This window comes from Lampetra planeri, chromosome 19 (genome assembly GCF_965212315.1).
Source record: "Lampetra planeri chromosome 19, kcLamPlan1.2.h2, whole genome shotgun sequence".
In the NCBI taxonomy this organism is placed as follows: Eukaryota; Metazoa; Chordata; class Hyperoartia; order Petromyzontiformes; family Petromyzontidae; genus Lampetra; species Lampetra planeri.
The window spans coordinates 7,961,616-7,980,444 of record NC_136125.1 but is presented as its reverse complement, the minus strand read 5'-3'; the positions used below and the strand labels follow the sequence as shown (position 1 = coordinate 7,980,444).

Below are 18,829 nucleotides of genomic sequence, written 5' to 3'. Positions count from 1 at the left end.
CAGTGAAGGGCTTGAGTCTGGACTAGGGGCAGGAAGTCGACAGCACGGGTGGCTGAGGGAAGAGTCCCGACAGTGGGTTCAGCCGAGGGAGGGGAGTTCCACGTTATGGGGGGAAGCATAGATTTAGCGACATTCCACCGAGCGAAAGTTGACCGGGGGCTTCGATAGAAATCCTTCAACTTGGGAGAAATAGGAATGATCGCCCCAGTGTATCTGGGACTTGTTGGGAATAGCCTGGACAAATTGGAACTAGCATGCGGATGGACAGACAGATGAGCAGACAGACAAACAAGAAACAGATGACTGGAGCTCATGCGTTAATGATTTCAGTCTTGGTTGAACAGTGATAAAAACGAAATTACCCAACTTCCTGACACACAAGTGGTTGACATGCCCCGGTATCCAGTGCTTATCGGTTTTGACCTCAGTGGCTCCTCGTTCTCGGACAGTGAAAACGAGACAGTTGTACTGCAGTAGATATTTAGTAATAGACAAACCCTTCAACAGTTAAAATACGTTTGCATAAACTCAGCATAAACAATGTATCATAAGATGCCAACAAATTGCATTATGGGTAACCGTGTTTTATCGCCTCGTCGTTTTAGTCATTGAATTTAATTACTCCATGAAGAATTCTCGAAAGGATAGTGTGCCCGTCGTAAGCGTTACAGATTGTAAAGTGGAAATAATTAGACCACATATGCCAGGGCTATGTTGAGGGCACTGCAGCTGAATACACTTTTAAGTAAAACTCCAACTGGAATTATGGCAAAGTGCAAAAAACGACACAATGAATCAACAAAAAGCAATCACGAAGCTCAGGGAAACTGCTATCGTGACGATTGTCGTCCTGCGAAATAAATGACAACCCCGATTTGATCCTGGTTGCCGTGTGTCCGGCAACCGGCGTTCATTCGTCGGGTCGGTGACTGCCTTGCCGTGCGATGCCCCGCAGTGGATGACGGCCGGGCGCGGCGTCGTGCACTCGGAGATGCCGGTGAACGACGCGGGCCCAGCGCACGGCCTGCAGCTGTGGGTGAACCTGCGCGCGAGTGACAAGATGGTGGAGCCCGCCTACCAGGAGCTGCGCGCCGCCGACATCCCCAAGGCCACGCGCGACGGCGTCACCGTCATTGTCGTGTCCGGGGAGGCGTTGGGCCAGAAGGTGAGACGGCACCGCCGCTGCTACCGCCCCCCCCCGGAAGCCGCCGTGGCGCGATGATAGTTCACATGGCGGACTTTGCGATCCAGAGGTCGCCGGTTCTATTTCAGCCCGCCGTCGGTGCCGTCCGGTTGAAACGCTGCGGCCCGCGGCGGCGGTGCGAATTGGATGCGCCGTAGTTAATCGATCGGCAGCTCGCGTGCACTGGGGAGAAAAGTGTGGATGCTCGCACCTCTTCCACGACGCCTAAGCCAGCGTGGAAGAGTAGGCCAAATTTGCTTTGGAGAGGGGCTAAGATATCTCGAGCGGAGGCCTCTTCTGCTAGCAGTGATGCGAGCAAGCAATTGCGGGGCTGAACTTTTAATGTCCCATTACCACCGTCTCTTACCGCTGGGGTTACCAAAACCACAATCAGCATCACTTCCAACTGAACCACTTCCATTGAATTGATCGCCGCGTTCATCGTCAACCCGGTCAAAGACAAAGATCTCGGCGTCGGGAGGCACCTGCTTGGCCTCTGTAAAATAATTAACCAACGCATTGTGATAGAGGTTTTTTTTTGGGTTAGATCGCGTAAATATATAAATGCGTCATTAAAACCCGTCCTCACCTGACACAGCCAACCCATACGGTTTACCCATATTCTTGTACAGGGAAATTGAGTTTTCAGGTCCATACAGCGAACAGCTGTTTCAATACAGGCAAAAAAAATGTGTCCGTTTGTTTGTGTTTCTCCCTTGTGATGGGACTTTGTAGAATGAACGTTGAGATTTATAAGGGCACGGGGTGACCAATAAGGTCTGAATTGGTCTGTAATAAAGTAGGGCACTGATAAGGGGTTGACAGGTATGATACATACAACATTCGGCCAACATTGATCCAATGGTTTCAACCACATGCCAACATTGGCCCAAACTTGCCACCTACTGCTGGGATGAGCGTGTTGGATTTGGCATCGCCTTGAGAACCACGTGACAATGGCCTGTTCAGCCAATCGGACCGAGAGTTTCATTACCACGACGAAACATACGTCCCAAGTGGGGTTCGAGCCAAAGTTGTGAGTTATTTCCCCCCGCGAAACGTTACTCTGCGCCGCGGGCTGTGTTAAGAACGGCGTTGCACGGGCCACAGCATTGCCATCGGCATCATTATCGCGTAAAAAAAAGTAGCGACGTTAAACTTCAGCTTAGGGCAATTTAAGTGCAAAAACATGCATTCCGTTCCTATGCCGATTTCGTTACCCTTAAGGGCCAGAATTTAAATGTTCGGTAATTATCATTTATCGCCAAGCTTTGAACTTGAGATCTCGTTTGGTCTCGCGGTTGAGCGTAGGAGTTCGTCGACCGTTAATAGATTAACGTCGATTGCAAAAGGCTCACTAAACACGCATCGAATCGCACGCAAAATAATGTTTTAAAATCCTTTATATTAAGTTCACTTGCTTGCTTGCTTGCGCGCTTACGACCGTGCAAATCTTTCGGTCGTTTTTTAACCCACTTCCCGTGATCCAATCGAGCTGACATTTTGCACACAGACTCGTTGTGTGTGACAATTTATTTTCGTGAAATTTTTTTTCCACTTTTTAGGAAAAAAAAAATGTCATATTTAATTTAAAATACCAATGTGATAAATATGAAACTCTTACTCAAGAAAAACAGAAATGAATAATAAAATAAAACCGATGCCACGCATATAAAGGATTTATAGTGAAAAACTTTGTTTTTACGGGTTAATTTTTTCGGTTCCTATTTGTTCTACGCGATGGGTTTGCCTGACTGACTCTTGTAGAGCCACTAGAGGCCGCTACATTTACCGCAGTGTTCGGGGGGGGGAGAGGAAAAAAATTGATTCACGAGTCGAATCATGAACCCCTCCCCCTGATATGACGATTCATCGGCTCGCCACTGTAAAAGGGAGATATGTTGAACGCACGATCGATGTCTGTCCATCTTGGCCATACGTCACCACTTTAGTAGGTGCAGGTTGGTGAAGGAGGTTTGCCCTGAACCATTTTCAGATATCACTTGCTGCAAAATTTAGCCATGGCCTGGAATCGAACTTGGATTAGCGGGGGTTTCATAATGCAGTGCGCTAACGACTGCGCCGCTGGTAACAAATCAACGTGTCCATCACGCTTCCACTACCAGTTGAGGGTGTCCTGGATAAATGCATCATATAATTAGTTCCGTGTGGGCGTGCGCATTGTTCCAATTCACTTGGGGCATGTCCCGACCCAGCAACGGGTTTGCTCCAGCAAGTGCTGGGGGCCTCTTTCGGGAGATATCACTCGGCCACTGATGTCAGCCGTGGCCGGTGATGATGATAGATAAACAAAAAAAAACCCGGGGTCACCGTACAAAATCCGTCGCCTTTTTAAATCCTTTATATTAAGTTCACTTGCTTGCTTGCTTGCGCGCTTACGACCGTGCAAATCTTTCGGTCGTTTTTTAACCCACTTCCCGTGATCCAATCGAGCTGACATTTTGCACACAGACTCGTTGTGCGTGACAATTTATTTTCGTGAATTTTTTTTCCAAAATTTTACACTTTTTAGGAAAAAATAAATTATATTTAATTACCAATTGCTTAATGGTGGCAGGCAATCATCTGACCCATAGGTGGCAGCCATCTCAAGCCAGAGGACGAGAGGACTCTACCCGCCACGCATATAAAGGATTTATAATGAAAAACTTTGTTTTTACGGGTTATTTTTTGTTTTTGTTTTTTTTTATCCCTTCCCTGTTGACCGCCGTCAAATCGGGACGACCGCGGTGCCAAGTGGATGCGGCTCGCCTCATCGGCTGGCTTGCCCAGCTTGTTGTTGCGGGACGTCTTATTTCTGAGCCGGGTGACTCGGCGACACAGGAATTTAAATTATTTGACATTTTTGTTATTTCTCCGGCGGACACGTGACGGCTCGGGTCCCATCGGAACTGTCACGTCCGCCGCCGTTAATATTTGTTTGTGTTTTCTGCGTCGAGGTTATTTATTTTTATTTGCTTAACTTTACCGCCGCCACAACCCCCCCCCCCCCCACCGTAGCAGAGCGGCAGCGGCATTCCTTCGTGTTTGTTCCTCAGGCCCCTGAGAGTTGAAGAATGAGAGGGAGTGGAGTGGAGGGGAAGCGGTGGGATGGAGGGGGGCCGTGGAAACGGAGGAGGGGGAGGGGGGGAGAGGGGGGGGGCACCGTGCCCAAGGCCGCACGACTTCCGGAGCCCCCCCCCCCACCGTCCCGTCGCTCCCCCTAGCCCCCCCCCCCCTCCGTGATGACTCCGGCGATGTTGGCGGTGATGCAGGTGCGGTGGAGATACTGACGAGGGATGTGATGGCAATGATGGCGATGACGGTGGCAGCGGCGGTTATGATCGATCAGGATGGCAGGGATGGGAATGATGATGATGCTGACGATGGTAGCGTCATCATTTTAATCGTCATCATTATCGAAATCATCACAATTGCCTTCAACCTCATCGCCATGCTCACTGTCATTGTTATCCCGTGAGGCACCCGCTCACTGGATTGAGACGTCATAGTCCTGGTGACAGCCCAAGGAGCTACGTTGCGTCAGCAGTCGGAGTGTTGGCAGTGGCTGGGGGTCACAGGGCAATTTATCCCACATGGCCTGACTGCACGTGGGCGATGGTTTCTCTTTGTACCTGCGCGTGTGTTTATGAGTGCGTGCATGCACGTGTGAACCTGTGAATGTTTGCGCACCTATGCGTATGCACGTCTCGGTGCACGTGTACGTGTGTGCGTGTGTGCGCGTTGTGGGGAGTGGTGGCGCAGTGGTTAACGCACTGCGCCACGAACCCAGCGACCCGAGTTTGATTCCCGCTCATGGTCCCCAACCACCGGTGACGATTATCGGAAACCGATCCCTCGGCCTGCACTAGGTCGACTCAGCCTTAAAGCAAGTACCCGGCGCGATGTGAAAACATCAGCGGTGGGTAGACACCGGCAGTCCACGGCTTCGTGCGCCGTGCCGGCCTTCATAGGTGCTCGTTAACAGCACTAGCCACAAAAGTCCATCAAGGCTATAACGGGGGAGCTTTATCTTTATCTTCGTATGTCGCCTGCCTCTAACTCGGCGTAGCACCTTGTTTCACATTTCAAACCAACCCGACACTGTTCATGGCTGTGTCCAACAAGCCAGGTGTCGGCCTCCTGCTGGGATGGAAATCCGATCTGGAAAATTGGTGTGTGGTGGCGGGGAGGGGGGCAGGGGGGGATTGCCTGTTTTATGGTATTTATTTATTTACTTATTCGCTCTCCTTCTCGCTCGCTCTCTGCCGGAGTGTAAACGTGATACGATAGCGGCCTCGTCGCCTGGTTACCCTGAGGTTGTCGACGGGGCTCTGTGAAGTCCAGCGTGGCCTTTGTGTGTGGGGGGGAAAAAAAACACCAGCGGTGATTGTCGATCGTTCTTCTCGTCGACTTTCCCCTGTCCCTTCTGTCCGCCCCTGAACTCCTCTGAACTCCTTTCCATTTTCTTAGGTTTTTTCGGTAAAGTCACGTAGGTAAAAAATTAAAATTAATAAAAGTAAAATAAAAACAAGTGATACAGCTATCGTGCTGTGACGGTTCCACCTGAAGACGGAAGCTTGTGTTGCCTCCGAAACGTCGTGATTTTTATTTAGTTTTTATTTGACTTTTATTAATTAAAATTTTTTACCTACGTGACTTTACCGAAAAAACCTAAGAATATGAATCCTTGCAGTCACGAAAGCTTCAAATCTAGAATCCTTTCCATTTGTCTCTTCTTCTGTCCATGCGCCTGTCCTCTCGTCTCCTCTCCTCCGTTTTCTCTCCCCTTTTAATTTGTCGTGTCCTCTTGTCTCTCCTCTTTTAATTTCTCCTCTCCGCCTTCTCTCCATCTTCTCTCCTATTTAAAATGTTCGTGTTCTCTCTTCTTCTGTCCTCCCCTCTCTCCTGTCCTTTGCCTTCTTCTCGACTCTTTTCCCCTCCTCCCCTCTCTTCTCTCCTCCTCTACTCTCCTCCTAATCCATCTCCTTAAACCCCTACCACGTATTCTCTCTCTTATCCTCACCACACCTCCTGTCCTCACCTATCTCTGCTTCTCAGTCCTCTCCTCTCTCCCCTCTCTTCTCGGTTTAGAAAGTGAGCAATGTCGGCATTATACAAAGTTTTGCCTCCCCAGGCCAGCTGCACCATCTTTCTCCATCTCCCCCATCTCCCTCAGTTTCTCCCATCTCCCCGTTTCTCTCCATCTCCCCCATCTCCCCATTTCTCCATCCTTCCGTCTCCCCCGTCTCTCCGTCTCCCCCATCCCTCCCCCCATCTCCTCACGTTGGTTCTGAGCCAACTGCTGCTTGTGAAGTTGCCGCTGCGAGCCCCTCGCCTTTTCATTTAAACCTCGCTCGGCGTTCTTGTGGTTTTTTTTTACTAATTTTTGTTTCCGGCTAAAAAGGCTGCGGTAAAAAAAAAACTTTTCGCGGTTTTGTTGGTGTTGGCCGGGAGCTGCGATCACGCAACTCAAAGGTGGAGGTTGGTGGTGGAGGTTAGGTGGAATTGTACAGTGATGGGGCCTCCTCTTGCTTAAACAAATTTTTTTTTATTATTTTGCCAGGTAAGGCCCACTGAGCTTTTTCAGAAGTGACCTGGCTACAAATGATAGCTCAACGAAGTGGCTTGTCGTGTGGAAACTTATAGCTAAATGTGGAGTGAAAAATCCACGCGACCACAGGGAGAACACGCAAACTCCAAATATCCAGGCGTCAGGATCGGGATCGAACCCACGACCTCCTCTATACCAGGCGAGGTAGTTAACAACTCGCCACCACGGTGACTTACTTGTTAGCACAGTGAGTTGGTCGCTGACAGGCCAACTACACAGAGAAGATTGCGAGCGTGCATTACCAATCTCGCCAGCTTCCTTCCACAAAAACACATTTTAGATATCTAAACTAAGAGGAATTCGTCAAACATTACAAGCAGGAATATCGTGAATATGATTATTGCGACTCAGTGAGGTTTTCATATTAAAATATGAACATCAATAATAATGTATCATCCAGCAACTAGTAACTGAGTCTCATGACTCGTTGTCAGAAGGAATCCTGCTGGTGAATGTTTAGTAAATGTTTCTTTTTACGTTCTATGCGTGTGGGAGAAAGCCCACGTGCATACAAGGGGATGTTCCGCACAGACTGGTACATGATCCCACTTGCTGTTGTGCTGCCACCTTTGGGCCACCTCACAGCTCGGCATACCTTTGGGAGTCTCGCAAATCATCGCGTGATCCGCTGACCCTTGCCTCCGAAGCGCCGGGTCATAGGTGTGCGCCATCACGGGTGTCGACCATTACACCTGGATCATGGTCATAGTGGTGGCGTCAATGACGGTGACGGTGACGGTCGCATTAGTGATGGTGGTGATGATGTCACGATGATGAAGATGACACTGACATTTTATGATGATGATAGGAGCAGAGCTTTTTGTCAAATGTGCTCCAACATTATATAACCTTACTCTTTGGTTCTTTCGGTAAAGTCACGTAGGTAGAAAAGAATAGATCACGACGTTTCGATCGCCACACAAGCGATCGTCATCAGGTGAAACAATTACAGCAGGACAACTGCTGAAGCGGGCGAGAGAGCTGCCGTGAGGTTATATAGCTAAAGAGCATGGATTTCTGTGGTCACGAAAGATTCAAATTATATAACCTTTTTTTCATTTAACTCCGATCATAAAAATATAAGTCTCATTTTAAGTCAACCCTTAAAATATAAGGACCAATGCATTTTCATAGGTTCTGCGGATTTACGTAGAACCTTAATAGGCCCCATAGACTCACATAGGACCCACAGACTCACACAGGACCCACAGACTCACACAGGACCCATAGACTCACACACGACCCATAGACTCACATAGGGCCCATGAACTCACAAATCTCTGGATCACAGGCGCGCCACCAGACAGTATCTCTGTTCGCTGTCTCGCCCTCATTTTCTTTAGTTGTTAAAGTTCCTCCTTTGCACATTTAAACTTTTTTTCATCTGCTCGTGGTCTGGGGGGCTGGGGCCCCCGGGCAGCTGGTGGATTGTGACACGGCAGCGAGGTTTTGTTTGTAAGTTTTGCCAAACCCTCGCCTCCCCTGCTCCGTGTCTTTTTAAGTGAAAGCAGACGCGGTCTCTACCCCCTCCCCCCCCTCTCCGGGCCCTGTGGAGCGGAGCGCAGCCCGTTGGGCCCCCTACGCCACGCACGTGCGTCTCGCCACTACACGGAGAGTTGTACCTTCATCCTCCTCCTATTTCGTCGTTTTACCCCCAAATTTCCCCCCCCCCCCTCCGATCGTGCAATCGACGTCGCGCAGCGGCGGCGGTGACGAGGAGAAGATTTTTTTTCGATTTAAAGCTTTCGTGACTGCAGGGATTCATCTTCTTGGTTCTTTCGGTAAAGTCACGTAGAAGAGAAATAATAAAATAATACAAATAAAACATAATAAAATAATTCTCACGACGTTTAGGCCACAACGCAAGCAGCCGTCCTCAGGTGAAGAACAGGTCTGTCGGAAAGACAGCATCTGAATGAAACACCACCAGGCTTGGAGCGTATATTTAAGCTGGGTTGGAGAGGGAAGAGCGCCTTAACAAGGTGCTTCATTCAGATGCTGTCTTCCCGACAGATCTGTTCTTCACCTGAGGACGGCTGCTTGCGTTGTGGCCGAAACGTCGTGAGAATTTAATTTAATTATGTTTTATTTTTATTATTTTATTATTTACCTTCTACGTGATGACTTTCTCGCGGCAGAGCAGTTGCTCACCCTGCGTGTTGGAGAACGGCGCACGGAGGCGGCTGCCGCCAAGTTGCCTCTCTGGGGATCCTGTCACGTGATCCTCGGGTTTGCGCGCAGCAGAGGGCAGCGCTTTCCCACTCGCTCCGCGCACGAGAGTTAATGTTCGTCGCGTGATGGACCGACCCGATGTTTTAATTCTCGGGGCGGGAATTTTAGCCAAATAAAGTGGGGAACCGCATTGTTGATCGCGATGTTTTTTTTTTATTTTGTGCGGTCATCGTTGAACGGGCTGAGACCATCAACTCACTACACTCGGGAGATGCCAGTTTCGGTCAGAAGTGGCTGAAGTCTGGATTCAAACCCAGGATCCCAGCGGTGTCAGCTCTGTTCTCTGGTCTCCCAGCCGTGTGGCTACCTATTAACAGAGTGATACCTAAACAAATTCCAGTGCTTGCTCTAACTGGTGAGAAAATGCATTGGCCATAATACTGCGTGTCGGGTAGTACAACACTTTTATTGTTTTGTATTCTTGCGTATCGCAGCAATTTGTTCAGGAGCTAAATGCCAGTGCCGAGGTCTGCTGGCCACGAGAGAGCTACGGGAGAGGGTTTGTGTCGTTTTTCTCATGTGCCGTGCCGGCCTTCATAGGTACTACTCGCTAACAGCACTTGCCACAACTGTCTGTTAAGGCTACACGGGGGGGGACGGATCTTTGTCTTTGTCTACCGAGGACAGATACTGAAGGTAGACCGGGGATGAAAACGATGAAATGAAGAGGCTAGAGATGAGAACAGAGTGGAGCGCTCTTGCAAATCTGAACCTGATAACGGAAAAAGAAACGTATCGTTGTGCCAAAAGAAGAACATTCGTGATCGGTGTGACGTGTACGGCTCAGAAACACGGCCGCTGACGATTGCAAAATGGGGCAACGGCTGAAGCACGGAGAGGTGCGTGCTTAGAATTCCGCTGGGAGACGGGAAGAGGAACACGCGGATTAAATGACTCGCAAGCGAGTTAAAGGGAATACGCAAGTTGCTGTTGTTGTCCTCCTTGATACCTATAAACAAAACGGCCGTGCGCGTTCAGCTATTTTTGATCCGGTGGCCGTGACGCTGCTACCATCATGCGCACAGCACGCTGGGGGCCTTCCTGTTGTGCCGCGAGCCATTCGGAGACGCTGCCACCTCGAAAGGTTCATTTGTTCGCCGATCGAGCGAGCCCCAGTCGAGGTCAGAGCTGAAAAAACAACAAGCGCTTGGGTTTCGTGCGCGCAAATCCACGGGGTGGCATAACGCATCGATTCATGGATTGAGATGCATTCTCAAGATCAAGAAACGCGCTTTGATCGCGTGCGTAAACGATATTAAATGTTTGTCAGTTTGTATCTGTTGTTGCACGCGCGCGTGGAGCGGTGGCGTAGCGGTTAGCGGGTTGCACTACGAAGCCGGCAACCCGAGTTAGATTCCCGCTCACGGCCAAAACCAGTGAAGAATTTCTAAATTGGTCCCGGGCTTCCCCTAAGTCGACGTAGCCTCAAAAGAATACCTGGCGTGGTGCGTAAGCATTGCCACAAAGGAGACAAAGGCGGCTGGGACATGGTGCTAGCCACCCACCCCCTCGTGTGCAGTGCCGGTCTTGGTAGGTGCGAGCTGACAGCCCCAAAGAGTCTGTTGCGGCCTTTGTATTTGTTGTTGTATGCAGTGGGCTCGCATCAACCCTGGAGCAGCCATTGGAGGCTCTACTCCTATTTGACGCCGTGTTTGTAAAAAAACAAGAATCCGACCTTAATTAAACGAATGGAGACCCTGAATCTTGACAATTCAGCAAATTGCTGGAGCTGTGGTTGGTTAAGCGTTGCACCTTCAATTCACATGTCGGCACGTGTGTGTCTGTGATGGTATATGAAAGCACGTGTGCTGTACTCGTCGTGGTAATAGTAATTGACTTTAGCGTCACACTCCATGGCAGGCAAATTACTCGGTTCACCGAGGATGAGGTTCGTATGTTTTGAGATCTTTTAGAGCAACGCTGCCCACTTGAGTGAAAACACTCTGCCTCTGGACAGTAATTTGTGAGTGGGCTCAAGATTTGAGAATGTTGGTTTTCACATTTTTTTTCGACTCATAAACAGACTCAACTGCATTTGTGTCACATGGCAAATTTCTAAACCTTCCAGAACACCGTTAGACTCGGTCGTCCAGTCACAGTCGTGTATATATTCGGTATCAAGTCCAATCAGAGGGTTTATTTGTTCAAACATTTGGGCATTCGCTCATCGCCATCGGTGGGCTCTGAGCCAGTGGTGGATATTCCGCACTCCCGTGGTGGAGGCCATTCGATCCATCGGAAAGCCACTTTTGATTCTGATCAAACTCTTCAACATGAACTGGTAGGTGTTTTATCATATTCTTGGGTTTTTTCGGTAAAGTCACGTAGGTAAAAAATTAAAATTAAAATCACGACGTTTCGGAGGCAATACAAGCCTCTGTCTTCAGGTGGAACCGTCACAGCACGCTTGCTGTATCAAGTAAAAAAAATGGTGGGCTCATCCGTTGACCCTGATGCTCGTTCTCAGTCCGAGTGTCGAGAGCCGTCGGTAAGTTCGGGAGCTTTCACTTTTTTTGTTTTGTTATCTCGGCCGGCAGCAGAGACAACGCGGTTCGAGGGGGCGACCTCTCGGGGTCAGGGGTCACCGCCGTGGTCAGCTGAATTGACGAGTCGCCGGACCACCCGCACGAAGCCAAATAAACACCGCGTCTCCGGCGCGGGAGAGATTAATGTCCACCGTAAAACGCAACTCCCCACCCACCCTTCCACCCCCCACCGGCCAGCAGACCCGTTAACGCGAGGGTAGCCCCGGTTAGAGACAGGATCGAGCGGGTGGATAAGTAAGCGAGCAAGGGGACAAGCGATTTAATGCGTGGACGCGCGGTTGACAAGATGATCACGCGAGCCAGCAAGCAAGCGGGCGGATGAGCAATTTGTCCTGTCGAAGAGCGTGCGAGCAAGTGAACAAGCGCATGGATGACAGATGGGAACACGAGTAGATGAACGAGCGATTTCACGGGTTGATGAGTGGTTGAGCAGGTGATCAAATGAGCATGCAGTTGAATGAGTGGTTCACTGAATGGGTTAGAAGCAAGTGAGTGAACGGAATGGGCAAGTCAACAAGTGGATGGGTAGGTGATGTAGTCGGTGGATGGGTGAGTGAGCGGGTGGATGTCGAATTTTGTGGGTGACCCAACAATAAAAATGGGTAGATGGGCGAGCGAGCAGGTGGATGAACGAGTGAGCATTATCGGTGCTGGCAATAACGCCCCGTGTCTCCCGCTCCCCGTGTCTCCCCACTTTGTCCGTGTGCGAGCAGTCCAAGGTGTACACCCGCACGCCGACGATGTACCTGGACTTCCGCTTGGCGCAGGGCGCCACGCACTCCCAGCCCGTGCCGCAGGGTAACGACGCGCCCTTCCAGTAACGCCGGCGACGCCCCCCCGCGATTTCCAGGGCCCTCTCTTCCAGAGGCTTTCGCTCGGTGACGTTTGACCAAATCCCTCCACCGTCGAGCGTCGCGGCGGTCTGTCGCGCTGCCGCGTCAAAGCCGACCGCCCGTCGCGTGTGCGCGGGTTGAGCGATCGATTGCGGACGTCGTCAAAATGAAACGGGTTACTTGGCGACGCCGCTGCCGCCTTGGCGGTGACCTCGCGAGAAGAATAAACAAAAAAGAACTCGGCACGCCCGTCAGTGACCCTGTGGCCTTAAAAAGAAAATATATATATACATTAGCCAACGTTTCAGGCAATGACCCTTCTGCATAGCACATAGACACCACCCTGTCTCTCTCTCTCTGTCTGCGTGCTGTAAAGAAGTGCCGTTGCTTTTGACGAGCGTGCTTCGTTGTTTTGAGGTTTGTGTGTGGACCCGTGCAGCTCATTTTCAATCCACTGCTGGATGAGGCTCCCCCTCCATGCCACACAGGTTGCGGCGGTTACTTGACCGTATTTCACTGCCCATCCAAGCACTGTCCAAGGATCAACCTCTGCTTTTGCCTCTGAGTTGTGACGATATTGGACTCATTCTGCGAGTGATTTGCAAGCAATTCCGTTTTTGTTATATATAAAAACTTAAATTCTGCTCAGGCGTGAACTCAGACGCCCACTCCGTAACGAGACGCGGACGGTCGATGGTGGCGGTGTGGTGTTGGAATGAACCCAGGCGCCCCGGTGAGGCACCACCAGGGCTTCGTTTCCACCCACCGGTCTGTCCCGGTCCGCGTCCCGAGAAAACATTCCAAGATTGAAAAGTGATTTCTTTGAAACTGCTTTTTGTGTTTAGTTTGCTGTCCTTCCCACGCACCGCTGATTAGCATCGTTGGCTACGTAAGGTTTTCGAAAAAGAAGCTCAATATACGTACATACATTTCTGTGCCCGGCACACCGCCGCGTCCAGTATCCCTCTCGCAGCATCACGGGCCACGAGTGGTAGTCGTGTGCCCGCCGACTGCGGTCTGTCTACCGGCGGCGTGGAAAAAAAAAAACAATTCGACGAGAAGATTCAGCTCTCTTGGCGCCACGCGAAATGAAAGAAACACAAAGCAAAGGGGAGGGCATAAATGTCGCTCGGCTTTGCGTGCGTTTTTTTTAATATCCCTGGGAGCCGAGCCACCGCGCGGCGTCGCTCGCGCTTCCTCGCTCCGTTGCGTCGGGCGCGGGGAGGTCCGCTCGTTTGTGCCATCTCGCGCACGTGCGCGCGTGCGTGCGTGCGATGGAAGATTTGCAGGCGGATCCACGTGCTGTTGGGGAGATTTTTTCTTTCGCTCCGTAAACGGCTCGCGGGGCCCGTTGCCAAGCCGATGTGTTTTCGCCGATCCGTCGAGATGTGAACCTGACCGCTGATGTTTATGCGGCCTGGTGGACGTCTGTGTGATGATGTGGCCTGCCGTTTTAGCGGTCTACTGGCCGTGCGAGCCTGTGTACGTGTGGTCCGTTAATGGTGTGGTCTGCCGTTCATGTGGTCCGATTGTACATGTGGTCTGGTGATCATGTGGTCCGGCGTACAGACGTCGGCCTCCTTTGCTATTGGTGACGTGTGGCCTGCTGCTGTGTTTGTGCGTGCAAGTGTGTACTTGTGTTTGTGCAAGTGTGCACGTGTGTGCGTATACATCTGCCGGTCTTCTTAGTCAGTCAACCCATGGCACCTGGGTCTGTCCTGTGACCTCCTGCCAGCGAGCCTTCAATACTTCACGTGGCCTCAATGTGCACCTAGCGTGGCTAGCCTACTGCGCTATGAACCTGGCGATCTAGGTTTGATTCCAAGCCACGGCTAACATCAGTGGGGAGTGATATCTGAACCAGTCGTGGGCCTCCTCTATATCTACTCAGCCTTAAATGTGTATCTGGTAAACCTTAGCAGTGGGACATGGCATGGTGTTGGTCACGCCATCTCCCACTTGCCCCTGCAGTCTTTGTGGGTTATTTGTGCGATGTTTGTCTTTGTATGAACACACGTCTGTGTGTGTTTGTACAAATCTATGCGCGCACCTGTGTGGCGTGCGTGTGTGTGGGGAGCGGTACTGTAGTGGATTGCGCACTGCGCTTGCGAACCCGGCCACCCAAGTTCGATTCCCGCTCACGCCTGATTACGAATATCTGAATCTGTGCTGGGCCTCCGCTTTGTCCACTCGGAAATAAATGAGTACCTGGTGTGGCATGAGCAGTGGCAGAAACAACGGTCGAGGTGTTGTGAACCCACCCCCTCGTGTGGAGTGCCGGCTTTGCTCGGTGCCCATCATCAGCACTTGCCCGAACAGTCTGTTAAAGGCTACCTGGGGGATATTCCGGGGATATTTGTGTGTGCCTGTGCTGACACGATTGGGTGCCGTGTGTGCGTGTGCATGGGTGCTTGTGTGTGTGTGTGTGCATGGGTGCTTGTGTGTGTGTGTGTGTGCATGGGTGCTTGTGTGTGTGTGTGTGTGCATGGGTGCTTGTGTGTGTGTGTGTGCATGGGTGCTTGTGTGTGTGTGTGTGCATGGGTGCTTGTGTGTGTGTGGGTGCTTGTGTGTGTGTGTGTGCATGGGTGCTTGTGTGTGTGTGTGTGTGCATGGGTGCTTGTGTGTGTGTGTGTGCATGGGTGCTTGTGTGTGTGTGTGCATGGGTGCTTGTGTGTGTGCGTGTGTGCATGGGTACTTGTGTGTGTGTGTGCATTGGTGCGTGCGCTGCTCTACAAAGCCGCTATTCTGAGTTCAATTCTCGCTCACGGCCAACACCAGTGACGATTATAGGAAACGGTCCTGGGCCTCAAATGAATGCCTGGTGCAGCGTGCAGACATCGCCACTGGGGAGACAAAGGCGGCCAGTTGTGGAGTTGGCCACCCACCCCCACTTATTCCGTGCCGGCCTTCAGAGATGCTGCTCTAACAGTCTGTTAAAAGGATACCCAGGGGGTATTTGTGTGTGCCTGTGCCTGTGTTGGCACGAGTGTGTGCGTGTGCATGAGTGCATGTGCGTTTGTGTGTGTGTGTCTGCACGTGAATGTGTGTGTGTGTGTCTGCACGTGAATGGGTGCATGTGTGTGTGTGTCTGCACGTGAATGGGTGCGTGTGTGTGTGTACGTGAATGGGTGCGCGTGTGTGTGTACGTGAATGTGCGTGTGTGTGTGTCTGCACGTGAATGGGTGTGTGTCTGCACGTGAATGTGTGTGTGTCTGCACGTGAATGTGTGTGTGTGCCACCGCGCGGGTTTTCCACTGAATCGCCCTCTCCAGCGGATGTTGTGTGCAAGCGGCAATTTTATTTTTATTCTTTCATCATTTTTGTTCTCCCTCTCCCCCTTTTCCATGGGTTTTATTATATTTATTATATATTTTTTAAATGTTGGCTTTCCCCGTGTTCCATCCCAGCTCCACCCTCTGCCACACACACGCACGCACGCGCGTGTGTGTGTGGCAGAGGGTGGCGCTGGGATGGGTGTGTGTGTGTGGGGAGCGGCGGCAGAATCGGTCAGCGCACTGCGCTATGAACCCAGCCACCTCGAGTTCGAATCCCGCTCGCGGCCGATCAACAAGTGGCGAATTTATACCCGACCCGGCCTTTCAATGGGCACCTGGTGCAGTGCGGGGAAGACAAAGGCGGCCGGGCGTGGTGCTCGCCAACAGCACTTGCCCTAGCAGTCTGTTAAGACTATACGGGGGTGGAGGCAGGGTGGGTGGGTGGGTGGGGGGATCTGTGTGCGTGTGCGTACTCATTTGAGTTTTAAGGGAGGGGGGGGAGCAAACAAAACAAAAAAACACAAAACCGAGAACCAGATGCCATCAGAGAGTAAAGACAAACACCTCGGGGACCTCGAGAAACCCAGACACACCGAGGCAACGAGCGGGCTCCCCGCACCCCACCACCACCACGTCGTCGAGCGCTGCGGTGGCTGGGGGCACAACGAGTTCCTTTCGTGAGTCGAGCACCGACGCGTGGCGAGGTGACGGTCGTGTGGCCGGTGGAAAAGAAAATGCAAACCACACGCGCCCGGCCCCCCACCACCTTGTCTCTCCCCCCGCCCCCCCAGCCACCGCCACACCGTGCCGATGTTTGCACACCGCACCGAGCCGAGCGCTGATCGACGAGCCGGAGTTGGTGATGGTGGGGAGGGCCCCCATCCGCACAGATTGGTTAGAGCCGTGACCAGTACAGTCACCGGGTTCGCGGCGTACCGACACAAAAACAGCGGCCGCGGTTCGCCGCTAAGCGACGGTTGACGTCGCGACAGCGCTTGTGCCAGGCTAGGTGCGCTTCGTGTGTGCGCCACAAATGCACGCGCACAGGTACAAAGTCAAATATGCCCTTGTGCAGTCTGCACAGGGTATATTAGCGATGAGGGCCACCACGGCACACGAGGGGGTGGGTGGCCAGGACCACCATCACACATCGCACCAGGTACTCATTTGAGGCTGAGTCGACCCCCCCCCGCCCCCCCCCCCTCGGCACAACAATAACAACAACAACAATAACAACAACAACCGTCATTTGCCACTAAGTGGCGGGGACATCACCATGGCGCCTGTGCCGGGCGATGTTCATTCGAAGTGTCGAACGCCCGCTGGCAGCAGGTCACGGGGCAGACCCCGGGTGGCCCGGGTTGACTGAAATGATTGGCAGGTGCATCACCTGTGCCCCCCCCCCCCCACCATCACCTGTGCCCCCCCCCCCACCATCACCTGTGCCCACCCCCCCCCCACCATCATCTGTGCCCACACCCCACCATCACCTGTGCCCCCCCCCACCATCACCTGTGCCCACCCCCCCCCACCATCATCTGTGCCCATCCCCCCCCACCCACCATCACCTGTGCCCCCCCCCCCACCATCATCTGTGCCCCCCCCCATCACCTGTGCCCACCCACCATCACCTGTGCCCCCCCCCCACCATCACCTGTGCCCCCCCCCCCCACCATCACCTGTGCCCCCCCCACCATCACCTGTGCCCCCCCCACCATCACCTGTGCCCCCCCCCCACCATCCCCTGTGCCCCCACCCCTCCCCACCATCACCTGTGCCCACCCCCCACCATCACCTGTGCCCACCCCCACCATCACCTGTGCCCCCATCACCTGTGCCCACCCCCCTCCCTCACCATCACCTGTGCCCCCCCCCCCACCATCACCTGTGCCCACACCACCACCACCGCCACCTCAACTGTGCCAACTTGCTGCGTGTTTAGCCGCCCGGCGCTCAGCTCGTTTGTTGTGAGCGTCGCTCCTACACACACACACAAAGGCAAAGATCCCCCGCGTAGTCTTAACAGACTTAGGGGCAAGTGCTGTTAGCGAGCACCTATGAAAGCCGGAACGGTGGGTGGCCAGCACCACGCCCGACCGCCTTTGTTTCCCCAGTGGTGATGTTTACACACCGCACAAGGTACTCATTTGAGGCTGAGTCGACCTACGGGAGGCCCAGGACCGGTTCAGATAATCGTCACTGGTGTTGAGGAATCGAACTCGGGTTGCCGGGTTCATAGCGCAGCGCGCTAACTGCTACACTACCGCTACAAACACACACGCACATAAGAACACACACGTACACACAAACACACACAAACACACGTACACACAAACACGTACACACACGTACACACAAACACACACAAACACGTACACACACGTACACACAAACACACACACGTGGTTCTCTGTTGCTGCTGCTGCTCCCCCCCTGCAGCGCAGCAGTACGCGGTTGTGTCTGGTTGTTGTTTTGGTGGTGGCGGTGGTGGTGGTGGTTTTGGCCGTGCCGTGTGCCGTGGTTGCGTGAGTCTGGGCATTTTTTTTTATCTCGACGAGCCGCAAACGGCATCGCAGGGGCCGGGCTGCTGCCACGGCGCGAATACTCCGGGCCGCGATCGCGAGATACCGCGGCCTGCGAGCGTGGGGGGCCGGGGTAGGGGAGGGGGGCTCGAGGGGGATGGAGAGAGCGAGTGAAGGAGGGGGGGGCATGGGATTGAGGAAGGTGAAGTCATGAAGGGAGACGGGGAGGTGTGGAAAAAGATAGAGGAAGGGGAGGTGATAGAAGAGGAATTAAAAAAGTAGAACCTTGACGATCGCCGGTTGATTCGTCGAACAATCGGATCAAATGAAAATGGTCGGAAAAAAATGACCGGTGACGGTCAGGGCTTGGTGTGGCATCGGCATCGTCAGCCACGTCTAGCTGGGCGTGGCTTGTTGGGGGTTTCCCTCCATCGGGAGGCACTTGGACGTGGGGGGCAGCTGCCATTTCAAACGGGGCCCCGAGTAAATGACCAGAAAAAAAAGTCCAGAAAAATCTTCGTCCATCACTCGACGTAATCGCGCCAGCTCTATTGGGTAGTTTAGGCCAATTCCACGCTTTGCGTGTGGGAGGAATAGCAGACCGAGTTCTCTGGGGGGATGGAA

General features: G+C 52.4%; 1 protein-coding gene across 6 annotated transcripts in view; it reads left to right on the top strand.

Annotated features, from left to right (window-relative positions):
* The window catches only part of PIR (pirin), a 490,330-nt gene that overhangs the window by 460,972 nt on the left and 10,529 nt on the right, over positions 1 to 18,829 (top strand). For all 6 annotated transcript variants that reach the window (XM_078602892.1, XM_078602890.1, XM_078602891.1 and 3 more), the window contains 2 exons: positions 956 to 1,165; positions 12,289 to 12,373. In XM_078602892.1, coding sequence (XP_078459018.1) covers positions 956 to 1,165; positions 12,289 to 12,373 — 295 coding nt within the window. The remainder of the gene's footprint in view (positions 1 to 955; positions 1,166 to 12,288; positions 12,374 to 18,829) is intronic.